General features: G+C 40.4%; 1 protein-coding gene across 2 annotated transcripts; it reads right to left on the minus strand.

Annotated features, from left to right (window-relative positions):
- Positions 1–605: 605 nt before the first annotated feature.
- Positions 606–14144, minus strand: galcb (galactosylceramidase b). 2 transcript variants are annotated; one of them, XM_041954401.1, is made up of 17 exons: positions 13947–14144; positions 13759–13827; positions 13613–13676; positions 13081–13194; positions 12544–12683; positions 11645–11683; positions 9966–10096; positions 7887–8042; positions 7117–7241; positions 5651–5778; positions 5319–5408; positions 5144–5233; positions 4889–5033; positions 4235–4415; positions 3989–4152; positions 2735–2811; positions 606–1994 (listed from the first exon to the last, which is right to left on the minus strand). In XM_041954401.1, exons 1-17 carry the CDS (start codon positions 14085–14087, stop codon positions 1851–1853), a joined length of 1998 nt encoding a protein of 665 aa, XP_041810335.1. In that variant the 5' UTR covers positions 14088–14144; the 3' UTR covers positions 606–1850. The 2 variants fall into 2 exon arrangements, with proteins under 2 accessions (XP_041810335.1, XP_041810336.1); XM_041954402.1 differs by lacking the exon at positions 9966–10096 and adding an exon at positions 11308–11435.
- Positions 14145–18493: the final 4349 nt, after the last annotated feature.

The raw sequence follows: 18493 nt of genomic DNA on the forward strand, positions 1-18493 counted from the left end.
AGGACTACCTTTGCTTTGTTGAGGATTAATGTAATGTGTGAGCAGGTTCATAAAAACCAATGTGATCAAATCTCTTCTCTGACAACCAATAAACCCATGACAAGCTCATCACTAGTCACTAATGTTTCATGACCTGGTCCACAGTCCACACATCTTTATTTTTTCTCCTAATAGGCACAATAACCTACTTGTGGGTTTACAAATGCTTATAATTCATAGGCAGTATTAAGGACAGAAATCAATTGGTCCACTACCTGCAGCAGTGTTCCAAGGACCAAATGAAATTATGGAAAGTCATGAGGAACTCAAAAATATGAAACATTTTAAAAATATTGCAAACATGCCTGGACACTGCTCATCATCTAATTTCATAAAGTCATTTGTCTGACAGCAGTAGTCTTGACCTCTTTTATTTCTTATGTGACTGCAGAAATGACACTTTTCACCTACAGCATCATATATAGAAGTGGTCCCCAAGCCCCGAGCTGCAGACCATTGCCGGTCTCCAACGATGTTGGAGATTTTGTTACATGCAGCTTTAAGGCTGTCAGGGTGGAATGGCTGAACAAGGCTAGGGGACCCAGGAGCAGACCAAAGACAAAAAGTCAATCAAAAATGTAGTTTATTCAGGCAAAGGCGTCGACAGGGATGAGGCAGAGAATCAGAGTCAATGGCAGGCAGAGTCCGAATACAGGCAGGCAATAAATGATCAAGCAAATCTTCACAAAAAACATAAAACATAGGCAAGGCTCACATGGCAGAAAGTTCCAAAAAAGACCAAAACACAAGCAAAGAAAAGAGGCAGAAATGTCCCAAAATTGACCAAAAACAGAAAAAGGCTCACGTGGCAAAAACTCAAAAAACAGCTCCAAAAAGCTTCAAATAACAAAGACAAAACTCACGTGGCAAGAAGGGTGACAACAAGGCAAAAACAGGCAAAGCAAGGCTTGAGCATGAGCAACAGGAGCAGAGTACATTTCAGAATGGCAAACAACAATCTAGCACTGACCATAGTCCTTGTCTTAGAGTGGAAGCAGCTGTAGCCGGGCTGTGGTAGGTGATTGGTCGCAGGTGGTGTGGTGAAGGTTCAGACCATTGTCACCAGAGGGCAGGGCCACAGGGGAAAAGTGGGCCGGAGTATGCAGGACCAACCCTGCATGTTAGATTGCAGGACAGATTAGGGCTGGGCTGTGACAAAGGCTGTTTTTACAAACATGTAATTACCTTTTCATAACAGTGCTTAGATCATGGTTACCTACAGTAGTTAATTTAAACACAAGATACTTGTGCTCAAAAAGAGGATTCATTCTCAGTGAAGAACTTTGGACCCCTAATCTGCCTCTATACATGCCAAAGAGCAGTGATTCCTAGCACGTCTCTGGGGGTCATCAGGTGGATACCTTCCTTCAACGGTGTAGAAACAACTGTAATTACTGTACTGCAGGGATGTTTGATGTAAAACACTATGGGTGGATTTCAAAAGTCTTTAACAGGAAAGGACTCAAACAGATGAAAAAACAACCAATTTATTTTTGGTACATTTTTCATTTCAGCCCTTACACACAATTTTAATTATGATACAGCAGCTTCTTAAAAAACATAAAACTTCTTTAAAAAAATTTATTCCATGGAAAACCCAGTGAAAAATCATTTCAGGGGTGCAGTGCATTGTTACATTATATATCCTCTTCCCTCAATCCTTCTCTAACACCACTGAAATCTTCATAAAGAGAAAAAAACATTAAAGCTATATTTAGCACACTAATGTGTTACATCATTGCACTGATCAAGTCAATAATGAATCATAACATTCACAGCAGATTGTTAATTATTATTTCACAGTTAAGTCATTATTCTGCCACCACTGCAAAGTTATCAAACTGAGCCAGTTCAAATGAGCGTGTTCCTATGGCAGCCCAGCCATTCTTTGGCGTCAGCACCACAGCGTTCTTCCACAATAGGTATCCATTCAGCATCCCTGATGCATACTGGCCCTACAGGAGAGAGGGATCACGGTGACCAGTTGCAGGAAATGCATACACATATTAACTTTATTAGATTCAGTGAGACTCTTTATAGGCTCTGTAAACACTATCTGCTTGCTCATCCTAACAGTCAGTAACGGCGTGAATGAGGTTCAGTTTCCATGTGACACCATTGTAACCAACATTAACAACGAGCCACTTCTGGTCAGTTCAACTCCTACAGAACTGAGCAACCAGCAAAACTTTTAAATCGCTTCTTTTCAATTCAGTCAGTCTGGGTCTGAGGATGAAGCAAGACTTCGCACAAAAACCAGTCTTGCTAATGTTCACGTTTCTTTATCAGTGGGACTTACAGTGTAACCTGGCATATACAAAATGGAAGTTCAATCAATCAAAGCTATTAGCTCCTGATATAAACTATATTAACCACCTATATAAAACTATTTTAAACTAACAATTATTTCAATTAACCTGTTCATTTCCTAATTGTTTTCTCAAGTCAGTGCTTAGTTAAGAAAATGTAAGAAAATACTGAACAATGGCCATCTGAATTTCTCTGAGCCCAAGTTGACTTATTCAAACGTCTTTTGCTCGACCATTCGATTGATGACGTGATGAAGAGAAAAATGCTGCAATTTGGAATTCTAATCTAATCTAAAGCTAGTCTAATGTCAAAGTCCTCATCAGCATGCAGGTCAAGCTGCCAAAAAAAACTCTCCAAACAGTCCGAATCGTCAGTCTCCACTTACCGTCACAGTGAGTGATAAGGTGTGCCAACCATATGCTCGGGTGCCAGACTGTCCCTCTGCTAGTACTGTCTGTCCAGCTGTTGACAGAAGAAGAGAACAAAACAGTCATCACATTGATTAGAGGCACAGCAATGACACCTATCCAAACTTGTACCTGAGTCAGTCGGTCTTTAATAGGGAGAAGTCACAGGATATTCTGTACTTTTTTATTTTAAATAAATTCCATGAAAAGAAACCAACAATGAAAAATGACTGAAGCTCTGCTATCACTCCAACAGTGACTGTCAGGCACTTCAATGAGAGAGCTGACCCTAGACAAACATTTACTTGCAGTCATTCTCCATGCTATTAAAGGGTAATTCTAATGATATTCTATAGTTTTCTTGTTGTCAACAAATGAGTCCGAAAGTAACAACAATCACTGTCAGTGAATCCAACACCTGGGGTCCGTTTCACAAAGCAGGTTCAACAAACTCTGAGTGTAACCCTGAACTCTGAGTTGATCTACTCTGAGATAGGAAACTCTGAGTTTTCGATTCCACAACAGCAGATTTGAGTTAGTTTGATGAACTCAGAGTAGGTTCACCTCGAGTTAAGCGCGTGCACCGCAACTATAAAAAGACAGCATCAATGGAACCCTGATTTGAGGAGTCACCATGGCAACGGGGAAGCGGAAAGGCTGCCTACTTCAGTGGAATTAGACATTTTAATGCGCTCATACAGCTAATATGAACACGTTTTTAGACGGAAGTCCAACACCGCTGCAGCTGCGAAGGAGAGGGAGACGGCGTGGGAGAACATTGCTGCTCGGGTCAATGCGTGAGTATAAATGTAGTCCTTTGAAATCACAATAATATTACAGGGCAAAACTGCTTAAATGGTTGCCTATTAATTTATTTCATTTAGGTGCAATCCCGCGGGGGAGAAGCGCACTTGGGAGCAGCTTAAATTGAAATATAAAAACATGGTTCAAACAGGTAAGACCTCTGCATGATCTCATGGAGGTAGCTACCTCATTTTGATCATGTTTTACATTGTAAAGTAAATATTAAGTGGCTCCCTTTCATTGTAAAATTGTGTATATTGTGTTCATATGTTTTGTTTTTTGTTAACGAATGAAATAAAATTTAAAAATGAAAGAAAAGCAACTGTAAAGTCTGTTTGTTTTTTTTTGTTTTTTTTATAAAATGCAAGTTCCACTGAGACAGATACTAGAGATGCTGGTGTAATGAAGCAGAGGGTGATCTTACTGACCAAGATCATTGGTAACTTTGTATGAGCCATCTGCAAACACCCAGAAGAAGACTCCTTTAGCGCTGCGGATTGATTGGCCTCCTTTATCCACCCTGGCTGCTATGAAAACACCACCTGTCTGAACGCTCTCCATGAAGACATCACATGTGACCGTCAGGTCCTGCCTGCAACAAAACAACATAACAGTGTGCTGTTACGTTGGCCCAATCAGAGTGCTGAAAATGAACACCATCACCATCATCTCACCACTGATAATCTCCTATGACACTGATGGTCTGGTCTGCATCAGTTGCCCACGTGACAGGTCTCTGTGTCAGAACCTGCCGAAAGGTGAAGACGTGAGGTCCAGGGTCAGTCAGGTTGATGTAGTACTCAAACACCCCCGTCTGGTCAGCGAAGCCTGGAGCCTCCGAGAAGAGAGGGTTTCCTACAGGAGGTCGGACACAGAGATGAAGAAGATGTTAAATCCATTTCCTTCAGTGTTTTGAAGATATCAGGTCAGAGTACGCACAGAAAAACAAGAAATACATAAAACTGCTGGAATTTTGAGAAAGCTCATAGTTCAGAGTCAAAATGATTCTTCTTGATAAACAGTGTCGTCTTATGGTTTCCACTATGGCCCTCTCTTAACATTTACTGACTCTAAAGTGACTTTCCACAAACAAATCCTTTTCTAAATTAAGCTGAATTTATTCTTCCTTTGTTCTATTATTGTATTTCATGATCTGGGTTTGTTTGGGCTGGCCATGTGTAATATAAGTTAGGTTGGAGCTCGGTCCTGTTCAGTGCCCATTTGTCAAACTCTATAACTGCCTTGTCTGGGGTACCAGAATTGCATGATTGTTCAAGAATTCATTGAGCAAATAAAAATTATTCGGGCTCTTTGTACGTTGTACTTACGAACATTAAAGTCGTCCTTGTAGACTTTAGGGAAGCGAGCAGAGGGGGGTGGGTCTGGGTAACTGCCTTTCCGTCCTGTTGTAATTGTAGTTAATGTGTAAATCTCATCTTCAGCTAGAGTTAAGGTGAAGGATCCATCTGAAAGCTGAAATCATCATCATAAACATGCATATAAATAAATAAAAATATATTTTGAACTTATATGCTGCCAACATTTTGTGTGGGAAGAATTTTTCCTCATGAATCGTTTTTTACCTTCAGTGAGGACAGTTTCTCAAAGAAGGAGGCTTTTTTTGTTTTGAAGTTGAACTGCGACCGCCATACTTGTAGTTCCTTGATGGAGGCCTAAGAAAAATAAATAACCTTTGTAAAAAGAGAAGCATCACTCGCTAACCTTCAACAGCATGGTGAATACCTCTGAGGAACTTACAAAGGATCCCTTCAGCTGGAAAGTTGCATTCTGGGATGTCACATTGAAGGCAGGGAGTGGAGGTCTTATGCACACCGAGTGATCGTGAGTCTGCAAAGGAAATGTAGAAAAAACGTTCATACATCTGAGGAGCAGTTTTATTGTTTCTGTGTAATTGTAGTGAGTGCTCTGCTGTCATTCTGGTGGTTTAGGCATCAAAAGCAAGCAGGAACTGAAACTTTATAGCCTTAAGAACTTGATAAGATCATTTTTGATTTCGTCAAATTACACAACATGAAGATGGAAACATTAGAAGCGAGAAGTAAAAATCACAATAGGAAAGCCTAACTTGCCATGGTTTCTATGACGACAGTGAGGTTTCCTTTCCCGTCAGTCAGGGCTACGTAACTTCCACCTTGTGTCAGATGTCCAACAGTCTGCAGGTAAGTCCATCCTGGCTGGGTGAACTGTGTGGTATGGGCTGGAAGGAAAACAATAAGGTGGAAAATGGTACCATTTATTTATTAAACGATTCCTCATGAAGAGTTAAAGATGCCATATTATGCTTTTGGGGTTTTTGCCTTTCCTCTAGTGTGTTATACAGCTTTTTGCTTAGTTACAAATCAAACCAATGGGAGCTGATCTCCACTACAGAAAACACTCCTGAACTGCCTGAAACACTTCAGTCCAGTATTTTCTCCCATTATTCGTCTATGTAGCTATGTAACACAGCACCGCCTCCAGCTCTGTGACTGTCCTCTGCCTAGGAAACTGTCCTGCCCACCTCGCTGTCTGCCATTGTTATATCAAGGAGGAGCATGTCAAGACCGAGTGGATTAACTTTTTTTTTGATGGAAACTGGACAGAAATGTCCCCGCAGTGACAATGGAAAACTGTCAGCGAGGGCGGTAACAGTAGCAGCTCATTTATTTATTTGATTTCATTATGATTAGATTTCTGTTAGTATTCTGTTTATTTGTTTAGTATAGGTGTTTTCTTGTTTGTCATTTGTGGTTTTGTGTCATTTGTGCACGTTAGGGGGGCACCAGATGATATAAGTAGGGCTACGGTAAGGGACCAGCATGCACCTGGGTGGGCAAATGTTTTTTTACCGGAGCGGGAGAAGCACTGTGGAATGTCTTTGTTTGCTCGCTGTGTGGTTAAATAAACCACGTTTTTTGTTGAAATTGAACATTTGTTTGGACATTACGGACAAACGGCTACTACACCTTGTATAAGGGGATGGCAAACACTTTATGGCAGTGCAGACCCAGGAGGCAGGAGGAGAGATAATTATTTGTTGTATGATGAAATGTCGTATGAAGATGAATACCACACTGTTGAGCCACCCTAAATCACTGCAGGGGAAATTTCTTCACTGTGACAGCACATGTGTCCAACACAGAAAATACAGGAAGACTTAGAATTTTCTTGTATTCTGACAGAAAGAACCGTATGCCTTTTCTGCCTTAGCTCTTATGAGCCAGACTAAATGATCGTAGAGCCAGAGGTCTCCAAACCCTGGTCAGAGCCACAGTCCTGGCCAAAGAACCAGTGTGCTAAGCACACATTTTTTTTGCCCTGATGATGTGTCTTAGTGCAATTGCTCTTGTACACAAAAGCATTTTGTACAGCTTGTGCTCAGTTCGCCCTCAGAACCATTTAGTCGCATTTTCTAAACATTTTTGGAGACAGAGATCCGTCTTCAGTGGCGACTTAGAATGTGCAAGGTCCTGTTTGACATACTGCTGTGCTATTAAAAGCAACAGAATAACACATTTGCATGGGCCTCTATATTTCTGCGGGATGTAGTGCAGACCTGTGATCCAGATAGGGGACTCCACCACATAGTTGCCACTCCATGGCTCCTCAGCTGTCATGAGCCCGTCTCTGCCGAATGGGAGATCCTCATAGTAGCTGGCCACCAAGTTCCAGGAGATGGTGCTGGAAGAAGAGTCAGTCATCAACCAGACAGCTGCACACAGGGGCTTAAGCCAGGCCTTTCTTGTTCGTTAGAGTCACTCCTAACCTCACTACAGTTTCTGATTCTAGAGCTTTTTGATGATTATTACTCCTTAAACATGGAATATTTTCTCTAGTGTCTTACAACAAGCTAATTTTGTTGAAGTTAAGGTTAGGGTTAGTTTATGAAGTTTGAACTTCTCTTTCGTGAAAGAGCGCAGGTACTAGACTGGCCTGCCTGCAGTGAATAATGTTACGCGCAATATGAAACACAAAGTACCCGGACTCTTGAGCAACTGAAATTGCATATCAAGCAAGAATGGGAAAGAGTTTCACTTTCAAAACTTCAACAATTACTGTTGTCCATTCCCAAACACTAAGTGAGCGCATATTTACAAAACATAATAAAGTTTATGAGTAAATGTCTTGTCTTTATACTATATTCAGTTGAGGATAAGTTGAAGAGGATTTGCAAATCAATCCATTTTTTTTTCAGCTTTTAAATTAACATTTTTCACAGTGTCTCTACTTCTTTCGTATAAAGATTGTAGTTAAGTATCTCGTTAACACATTTAGTCAGAAATGCTCATTAGTTTTCCACACAGTGCTGCTTGAATATTTACTCACGCAGTCATGAGCCCATTGACGTAGTTCTGGTTGAGGATGCGAGCCCAGCAGCCTCCTCCCACCTCATCGTTGAAAGTGCTGTAGTCCTCTGACGACCACAGCTTCTTCTGCGTCTTCAGGGCCTCCGTCACTGTGGTGGTGCCTGGGTAGTGGGCCCTGAACATCATGCAGCGCACAAGTTCAAGGTCAATACAATAATTAAGTTACAGAGGTCTATTAACGTTTTGGTGTCAAGATTTTGCTCATGCAAGATCTGCGCTCGCTCGCTCACACACGCACATCACCAACACAAATCAGATATAAAGAGCTCATTCTAAGGTAATGAAAACACTATGATTCTTCTTTTCAGGTGATGATGAATATTATATTCTATTTCTGCAAGTAGATTCCCCTAAATCAGGGGTGTCCAAACTTCACTGAGGGCCACATAAAGAAAACTATAGGAGGGGCTGGGCCACTTTTTAGAGGTGAGTTATATAGCCTCACCTTTAGTGTATAAAAATTAGAAAAATCAGTTCAAAGTTGGTCAAATATGCTATATTGTTGAATATGATTAGAGAAAAAACTGCCTTCATCACAGCTTTCCACAAATGGATTTTTATTGATTTATTCAGAAAAAGGGTTGACGGCTCATTCTCAGAACAGCAGCCTCAGATTTCTTCTTAGTGAGGATGGTCCCCCACAGTTGTCATGTCTCGTCGTTCTGTTAAGCCGTTTGTTTCACTGGCATCAAGTTTTGTCTCACTTCCTGTTTTATTGTGAAACCCTGACTCTCCTCTCGTTTCAGAACCCTGGCTTCCTGGTGTGCTTCCCGCCTGTCTGATTGTCTACCCCGCCCTGATTGTCTCCACCTGTTCCTTGTTACCTCATGTATATATAGTCCGCGTCTCCCCTTGTCCTGTGCCAGATTGTCTTGTGACCTTGGTGTTTTCATGTCAGTCCAGCGTTTCTTCCTTGTTGTGCCTAAATTTACCTTGAGAGCTTTTTGTGACCTTTCTAGTGATTGAGGATATTTAACCTCAGTGTCTTTTGTTTGGATTTTGAGTCTTGCGCCTTTTGTTCTGCCTTTTTGTATTGAGAGACTTTATGTTTTCATTAAACCGGCCTTGAGCCTTTTTTCCAACCTTGCCTGATTTGAGTCATGCATTTGAGTCCAGTGTCTCGTGCCTGAGCGCTTGTGTCAACAGTACAGAGAAAGAACAATAAAGGGGAAAATGGGATGGGTACATTTCAAGCTTGTCATTTAAGTTTTTAGGCTTACTAACACGCCTATTAACATTCGTCAGAAACTGTTATCAAAATTAACAGACTGAATTGGACTTAGTAACAGGAGTGCATATAATTTTAGTCAGTTATTCTGGCGAGTATCAGCTGTGCTGGGTTTTTAAATCAGTCGAGGCGCTGACCATCCAGCTGCGGTGCTGATCAGATGCCTGGACAAATATCACTTTGATCAAGGAGCGATCGAATCTGCATCAGTTGAGATCAGCTGATTTTGCACAGTGTGTGTGCTGTGCACAGCGATGTGTACTCTGTGTGTTAACAAGAAACACGCATATAAGAAAGTGGTGCACAAAAGCGGAGTAGTGACAGAACTGTTGCGCCATCATTGATATTTGTTGCACGCGTACCTGCATACTATATACTAATAATAATACTGCATACATACTCGTCTTTTCATATATTGCTGCACACATAGACGACATTCAGTCTGCCTTACACTACAGAGATCAGACAGAACATTTATCAGAATCAGCCACAGAACATATGATTTGTGCTTCTCTATTAGCTTAACACAAACACCTGTGAGAACGCAAGAAAATGTCGATGCATACACACAAAACAGAAACACTGTAATTACAGGCTTATTAGAATTGTTAGTACTGTACATATATCATGCAGGTATAGATTACGTACTCAACCCTTTTAAAGATGACCACAGATTCAGCACTTGCAGTATCACCTTGCTTTTTAGGCACAAGCATCAAGTTACAGACAGATTCTTACAACAAGCTGATGTTATGGCAACTGGCGACAGGGGGCCTGCACGCAAACGTCATGCACAGAGGGGAATCCTACCCTATCACGTCTACAGCTGTGCTGAGCTCGGGGTCTAGCAGCAGCGACAGGGCAATGGGCTCCCACAAGTTGTCGCTGGCTATAATCCTGACACTCTCCAGACCACTCTTGTCCAGAGTGTACCTCAGCAGCTGGTACAGCCAGTCACAGCCACACAGGAAGACAGAGAGCAGAGGAAGACACAAATTCACATCTGAGACAATTTTGACTTTGTCTTGGTTTACAGTCTTTGCTGCAACCATGTAAAACTCCTACAAAATGACTTAAGGAAGAAAACTGACTTCAAAGCTGCGTTAAAAGATTTTTGGGCCACATTATCATCTTATTAAGTTGATATGGCTAACATGTAAGCAAACCTCTAACTATTTATTTATTCATTCAGTCATATGTAGTTGTAGTTGTGTAGCCATCATCAGTTGCCCATAAAGACCTGAGAGCTGACAGCTATAGATAACGAGGCTGATTTATGACGACACCCGTTAACTGTGGCGTGTGCTCATATTGTAACTATTCTTAGCATAATTTACATCACTCGAGACCGCTTATTTAGCCAGCTATCACCTATATTACTTTTTGAATGAAAATATCTATGTGCATAGTGCGTAACCACAGCCTGCATGTAACACGAAGCCCAAATGTAGCATGCACCCATGTAATGACAAACAGCAGCGATGCAACGACGGATGTTGTGACTTTCGGCATGAATACTGGATAATTCACGTGAAAAAAAAAGTTATCAGAAAAATGCTTTTTCAGCCCAGCTCTGGTGATTATTGTCTGTGGGTTTGTCACTATGAGAAACACCTCTGACATTACACATACGAATGTGATCCACCGTTTATATGCAAATTCTGATTCTTTAAAACCACGGAGGAAAATTATGCAACACTGTGTTTTGTTTTGACATGATGGCAGCAATGTACTGTACAGTTTAGTACTTCAAATGACCTAATTTTAGTGGCAAAAATGTCATGCACATGGGCGTACTATTTAGGAGCACGGATAAACATGCAGCTAAACAAGTTAGTCCATGATTGAAGTGTGAAAAACAGCCACAAACATTCAGCTTTGATAGAGGAGAGCAGTGAGATGTATAGAAAACAATATATCACCACATGAAGAAGACAAGCCCAACTCAAAGTGTTTTAAGCAAAGACACACCCAAATGCAGTGGACAGTTCACCATCTCTGCATCACATGTTTGGTCAATCAGTTGTCAGGAATAAAAATCTTCAGTGAACTCACAGCAATGGTGAAACCCATCCATTGCAGCGACAATGCGAGTGTCAAAGTGTTTTAACATCGTGCCAGCTGAGCGTGACTTCAAGCCGACTGTACTTACCCAATCACTTCAACTGAATCGTTAAGGTACGTGTCAACGATCATAGATTTAGCGATGCTCCAATTGCCATCTGCTGCAATGATGCCAACGCCAACTAGACCAACTTTATCCAGCATGTTCCGGAGCACCTTGGCAACAAAGATATGCTCTCAGAGGAAACCAGCTAGAACTTAAAGTCATCTCCACCAAGAGTCAAACCGCTTCTCCCATGTGGGACACAACTCAATGTTGGTGGCTGTTTCTCTCCTTTAATCCACAGTTTAGGCTAAACCTACTCACAATCCACATTTGACAGTCAAACAATAGGACATTGAAAGATAAGAGGTTATAAGATTACCTTGATGTACTTGCTGTCAAAGTTTCGCTCATTCCAAATCTAAACAGATGAAAGTGAATTTTAGTTACACAGCAAATTTGTCCAGGTTCACTTGTAATGTCCTAATAAAACAAATCCCTCAATGCAGCATTACATTCTCAACTTTTTCATGCAACTAAACTTTGTTAGAGTTGCTTTGTGTAACAGCCCACACATTCACCTAAACTATCATCACTAAGGTAGTAGAACTAATTCCAGTTTGTAATGGTATCATATTTGCACTGCACTCATCAAAGTTAGCGAATGACATCTGGGCGCACCCACTAGATGCATGAAGTTTTCCATCGAGGTCAAGAAAAAGTGTTTACAAAAACACATAGAACAGATTTTTTTTTATGACTACTGGACCAGACCAAAATAATTCCTTTATTTTGTGTTTTGTCTGAGGTGCTGTTCTATTGGTGATTGTCCCAAGGCTAGGGGTACAGCACCTTGGTTACAATTCCTGACAAAAGTTAAGTAGCTGCTTTTCCTTACTATTAGATTTGAATTTGCATAAATGAATGTCGAGGTTTTTTTTAACCATTCCATTATACATTTAAATTTGGAATAGTATCTAAGTTGTACCTGAACAACATACAGCATTATAATAAATGAGATAAACAAATCAACATGTTTAGAAAGCGTTCCGAAATGAAGTGTTGCTGCATGTAGTTCTGACTGCATTTAAATATCTAAATTCTACTCATGTCATGCAACTCATATCGCAACCCAATCAGCATATTTATTTTTTGCATATATTTGTATATACAGTATGTGCACTGTTGAAGGTTTGAGCTGATCTGATATAAAAGGGCAGTTCTGCAATGTGGAGCATGAAGCTTGAACAGGAATAAGAGTCAAAGTAAATGAATACACACCCCAACATACTGAATGTCCAGGTCATGGTACTGCTTGGCACCAAGGATCCAGCTCACCACATACGTTGCAGTGATGTCCGGGAAGTCATAGGGCCAGTTCTTACCATGCCCCACCCAACCAGGAAATGCCCAGGGTAAGCCTACATGAAGGCACACACCAACACACACATGCAAGGCTGATGACGTGTACCATCAATACTGTGAATATCAAGCAATGCAGTGCTATTATTAGTATGAACGCCTTGAAAGACCACATTTCCCATCAGCCCTGTTTACTGTAGATGAATAAACACTCTAGTTCTTGAGATTGCTAAAGTTGTAAGACTAATACATACATACCAGATGTGTTGAAGCCTTATATAACTAGTGTGTACGGGCTTTCAAAAAAAAAAAAAAAAAACATCCATGGTTCTTGATATCCAGTTACAGAGGAGCCATGTTTTTACCATTGACTGATCTCAGTTTCTTTACATTCTCATGTGATCTTTATTTCCTTTTGGCTTTTATTCTAGCAGCTGATTTATTCTACCGTCTTACCCATGAGTGTGATATTGGGGTTCCTCTTCTTGGCTTCTTTCATCAGCCACCACTCGTAGCCTCGGAAGTAGTTCTCATCATTCTCGTAGTGCATGTGTGATGGTTCTGTTCCATCTAGAAAAAAAGATAAAGGTCCAATGTAATGTCACAACCATGACATAGCATAACAGGAACTGATTTCAAGGTTTATTCAGGGTTGATCCAGGATTTATCCAGGGCCCTGATGCAATACACTTTCTCTACTCTGTCAACCAGAATATCAAAAACAGTCACATTAACAGTCACAGCATCTGGTCTCATGTCTTTCTGTCCATAAGTAGGAGGTGTCGGAAAGAAAATGATTCTGCTTCATGACCATGTATGACCCAGACTAGTCAACAATCAGGACATCGTTACTCTACATTAAACATGGGTTTTTGACTGTTGGTCCAACGGTCCCCCCGGTTCACCTTAGCTCTTGGAACTTATATTGAGCATGAAATATTAATAAAGTCAAAACAAAAGAGTTGCAGTGTTTCTAAGCATGACTCACCAGTAGTTTGAGCATCTCCCCCAATCTCCACCTTTAGTATGTGCAAAGACGCTCCAAAGTTTGGCTGAAGACAGCAAAACAGGCACAACAGTGACTTCACAAGTACTTTAGACCGGACTGTATGAATCACACGCACCATATCATACCTTAAAAAGGTAGTCTAATATCTGGCTGCGGTACGGCTCAGCATAATTGACCAGTAAACGAGACGTCGCCTAAAGGAACCAGAAGAAATAACGTTACATGGTCAAAAAGATGTATTTAGACAGCTGACTACTAGTCCTCCTGTCGACATCATCGTACCAGGAAGTAGTTCAAAACCGACTGAACTCACCCCTCCGCCGCTCAGACCTCCAATTCCGTCAAAAACTCTGCCCAGACCCTCTTTATCGTTGAGGACATACGTCTGAGAAGAGCAGAGATTCAAAAACAAGCCGAGAAATAACACGATAACTTCCGACACTCCGCTGCTCATCCTGACAGACTGCGGCCTCTGGAGCGTGAGGGGCGCGCGGCTGCTTTATGCACGCTCGTGCCTTCTGCTCATCACATGACAGCGCTGCTGGGCGGTCACGTGGTCACAACAGCAATGACCCTATTTTCTTCTATTTTTTGTTTCACCTTTTTTCCAGATATGAAACCAAGTTAGTGGCCTGAGTTTGTTTCATTACAAATAATATATGTTTTTTCAATAATTCGCTATTGACTGAATAGTTAAAATATATCAAATTATAGTTTTTAGATGATATTTAACAATGGTTAAATATTTTTCCTACATTGCTTGTAGCTAAACATCATTAACATGAAGCTTTTCCAGCCACCGACTGAAACTACCCTTTTCCCCTTTTTTAAGAAGGAGAATAATTAAGGACACCAAATCATGAAAATGCATAGTTTGCCAACTAAAAAACAAAATTTCATTTATAGCTTGCACTTTGTCTGCTAGCCCACTACCAAATGTGACAATTTCACCCTAATACCAGTTTAAATGAAAAAGACAAAGTAATTATGATGCCAGAAATCAAATCTGCGCTATGTTATATTGGCTTAACCCATCATATGATAGTGGCCCAAAATGGTTACAGTTCGAGAACTTGTCACATGGACCTGCCTCTTTACATGCTTTGCTTAGCTCCAAGTTCGTAACCCCAAAAAACTATATCCAGTTACTCTATGAACCCAGTGGTTAGGCATTCTGTGACGGTCTGGACACAATTCAGACGAATTCTGTCACTTAATAATTTATCAATCAATGCCCCAATGGCAAGAAACAATATGTTTAAACCCTCTGTTATAGGTAGATCTATTGATACCTAGACTAAGAATGGATTGGTTACATTAAAAGACCTATATGTTCATGATAATTTTGCATCATTTAAGCAGAGATTAAAATTTAAAATCCCTAAAGCAACTTCGCAGCTTTGTATCTTCGCACTCGGCTCACTTTCCGTCACCACCGCCCAGCTCTCTCCTTGAATCTGTTTTATAGCTCAATTTCCACCCTAAAGAAATTATTGGCAAAATCTACACTCTATTCAACTCTTATAATTTAGAACCCCTGACACATTTAAAAAGAGGATGGGAGGAGGGATTAGATATAGAACTTTCTGAGGACATATTTCAATCTACATTAGATAGCATACACGCATCCTCAATTTGCTTAACACTTGTACAAATCTGAAATCAAATCTACATTAAAAAAAATTATCTGTCATTTGTGGTTCCGAACAACTATTGAAACTCATAAGACAATTATACCTTACCTTATTATAATTTACAGTTTTTTGTATATGGAGAATAGATAATTTGTGTATTACTAAAGATGAATGAAGTTAACATTCATTTTCAAGACTCACGCAAACCTTCACTTGGTCACTGTGACCCAGCCTATGCTGTGGCCTAATTTCCATGAGGTGTAATATAGTACAGAGTCACCAGGTGTCACTGTTGTGCACCTACATAAGGTTTGGCTGCATGTCGAGCAGCAGACAGAATCAACTCTGCTTCTGTTTGCTTGGACATGATCCATCATCTCATTTATTATTCCCATGTCATAAAATGAAAGCAGGACAGAACAATAATTACAGCTGCTCAGAGCAATTACTTGTAGTTGCCCATGTTGTTAACTTTGTTGTTAACCGAGCTCTTTGAAGAGGTTTGTAATGTTTTAACTTTATTTTAACGTTTATTCATTTGCATACATACATATATACATCGGGTCCACTTTAACAGATTTAGCACGTTGGTGTCACCTGCTGTCAGTCACAACCCAGTCACACCAACATACAAAACCAAGGCACAACATTTCCACCAGTCAGAGTCCATCAATGACCCGAATCTACACAATTCTGATGGAATTTGTTACCTTTTTCTTCATTAAACATTACAATAGAAACATGTTTGGGCAGCATTTTTGTCCTATGTGTATTCATTCATTATCAGTTACAATGAGATATAATGAACAATTAGGACTCATTATTTTTACATTTTTGTTCCACCAGCGCCACCCCTGGTCCCACATACAATCTGCAAAAATACAATAAAAAATGAATCCTTGGCATGTATGGACAGAGTGTTCATCAACGCCAAGTGCTTCATTTGTCCTGCAGTGTCTTTAACTCTCCTGCTTGCTCATATGCTGGACTGTATTTCATGTTTTGCTGGAAAATTATTGATTCATCCATGCAAACTGTTCTGACAGAACTCTTTTTATGAAATATGAAACAGATGTTACAGACTGACCCAATATGAAAAGACAGGTATCACCTCAACACCTTAATGGTATGTTTTCCTACATGCTAAGTTGTAGGTGGAGGGTGAGGTTAGGGGTATTCAGTTAGTTGCAACCTCACCACTAGATGTCACTAAATCCTACACACTGGTCCTTCAATCACTCTCTCTGCATGTTTTACCTTGTGCTGCTGCAGCCTTTATGTTAATTTGACGGCATTGCCAGGTTCATTCAGGTGAACTTAAAGGGGTGTATGTCTGAAAGGGGCTATAGTGATCCATTCCTGTCCATTTAAGAAGTGTCCATGAGGGACTAACAGCAACTGAAGCTCTGTGCTGCTCCCTCTGTTCAGACAGGAGCTGGTGTCTGAGCTGGAGCAGAATCAAAGATTCCTTCAGGAGCACAGCAAGCTGCTGGAGGACAACAGCAACCTGTCCACCTGCTACCACTATAACAATAAGGGCCAGAAACTGGAATTTAGTTCTCCACTCTGACAGTGGAAGCTAGTTAGCCTCACTTGCTAACATTACCACTGATTACATCCAGTCAGTGACTCTTTTATGGGTCTAGGTGGTGATGATGAACGACCAGACCATCACTCCTGTGACCTCAGTACTCACAGCATTGCTGTGTGATTTAAATAATGTAGTGACGGCCTGAGAGTTGAGCTCACAGATGGAGCTAACTGGTCACAATGTTAGCCAACAACCTGCTTCAGACAGCAGTGTGCTCCAGATTTCCAGCTCAGGCAGCTGGAACTCAAGTATTAGCATACGCCGTAATGACATTTTCAGTCAGTACCAAGCATTCACTCCCACTGGAGAAAACCAGTGTAGAAGGTGTTGTCACTACAGGACAAAGCTAGTAAAATGCATTTTTTTTTTCTTTTTTGAAATTCCAGTTTTCACCATATATGTACAAAACAGCAAAAAATTTGTTGTGCCCATTTTTATTAAAATAAATATAGGCACATTCTGTCGTCTTGAAAAAAATAAGATAATAGTAGCGGTCACCTCCTCTATGGGCGTTTGTACATTTGATGATGCAGTTGACCACAAAATTGATTGAAATGTTCATTTCAGTCTTTTACGACAGTATTGATCGAATGGTACCAAAGAGTTTCCAGTCAGAAGAAACCTGCAGCTTCAGGTGTTGTTTCCGACTTGTCCTTTCACCAGTGACTTCTGTTTTATTGCATTTTCTTTTGTTGAAAAGTAAATATGTGATTTGTAAATTCAAACTAATATATATCGCCTTCAGCACACCCATTTTATTGTGTTTTTTTTATGAAAAGAGGAAAGGCAGTTACAGTGTGGGCAGTTTCATTTTCAACCAATTTTATTGTGAATATAAGAAGTGCCAAAGGAGTTCTGCTTCAGAGACATGCTGCCTCACAGCAAAAGAAAAGCTTTGTTAAAAGGCTGTTTGAAATGGAAATAACTGTAGAATTATTACTTTTTATCTGTTTAATTTCTATTTTCTGTAGTAACTTTCCACAGAGTTATATTTCACAGAATTAACTGTTATTGTGCCCTGCGCTTATTTGGGTCAAAGAAATATTCTGCATGTGTTGTAGTCTCACTTCAGTTCCTGACGTTGGGATACTTTGGGATGAACTGTTGATTAAATGCATTTGTTCAGATGTGATGAAAGGTGATCAAAAAAGCTGTTAACTGCTCAGCCTTCTAGGGACTTCTCAGGTCTTTTATTATCTCTGTTGGGGGAAGGGGGGAACTGCAGGGGGATGAGATGTGGGGTTAGTTGCAAGTAACAAGCAAATATAAACTAGAAATAAAGAGCTGGAAGATTTTCAGTGTCCCAGACAAACAGGAGGATTTCCAGTCACTTATTATAGGATTCTGGACCCTATTTTCCCACGTGAGTGACTAATGGAGACAACTATTTTTCTTTTTAGTTATTCCAGTAATTTTGTCATCATAAAATACACGTCATTCAAGCAACAGGAAAAAAAAAACAACACCCAAACCTTCTTAGTTCAACTTCCACTATTCCAACAATCGCCACCAACACTGGATTTCAGAGTTGAAAACAACTCTGAATTCACTGAATCAGGAGAGGAGTGAGAGAGAGTGATCGGACATCAGAGAGGCAGCAAGAAGATCAAAGTGTGAAATATTTTCACATCTAAC

The sequence above is a fragment of the Chelmon rostratus genome, chromosome 15 (genome assembly GCF_017976325.1).
Source record: "Chelmon rostratus isolate fCheRos1 chromosome 15, fCheRos1.pri, whole genome shotgun sequence".
Lineage (NCBI taxonomy): Eukaryota > Metazoa > Chordata > Actinopteri > Chaetodontiformes > Chaetodontidae > Chelmon > Chelmon rostratus.

Bases quoted from the DNA above. Each gene is read 5' to 3' on its own strand.
- galcb (XM_041954401.1), bottom strand. From the start codon at position 14,087: ATGAGCAGCGGAGTGTCGGAAGTTATCGTGTTATTTCTCGGCTTGTTT. The intron at 10,097-11,644 runs GTAATCTTATAA...TGGCTGTACCAG, and splicing joins TTGACAGCAAGTACATCAAG to CTGCTGAGGTACACTCTGGA. The intron at 1,995-2,734 runs GTAAGTGGAGAC...TCTCTCCTGTAG, and splicing joins CCTTATCACTCACTGTGACG to GGCCAGTATGCATCAGGGAT.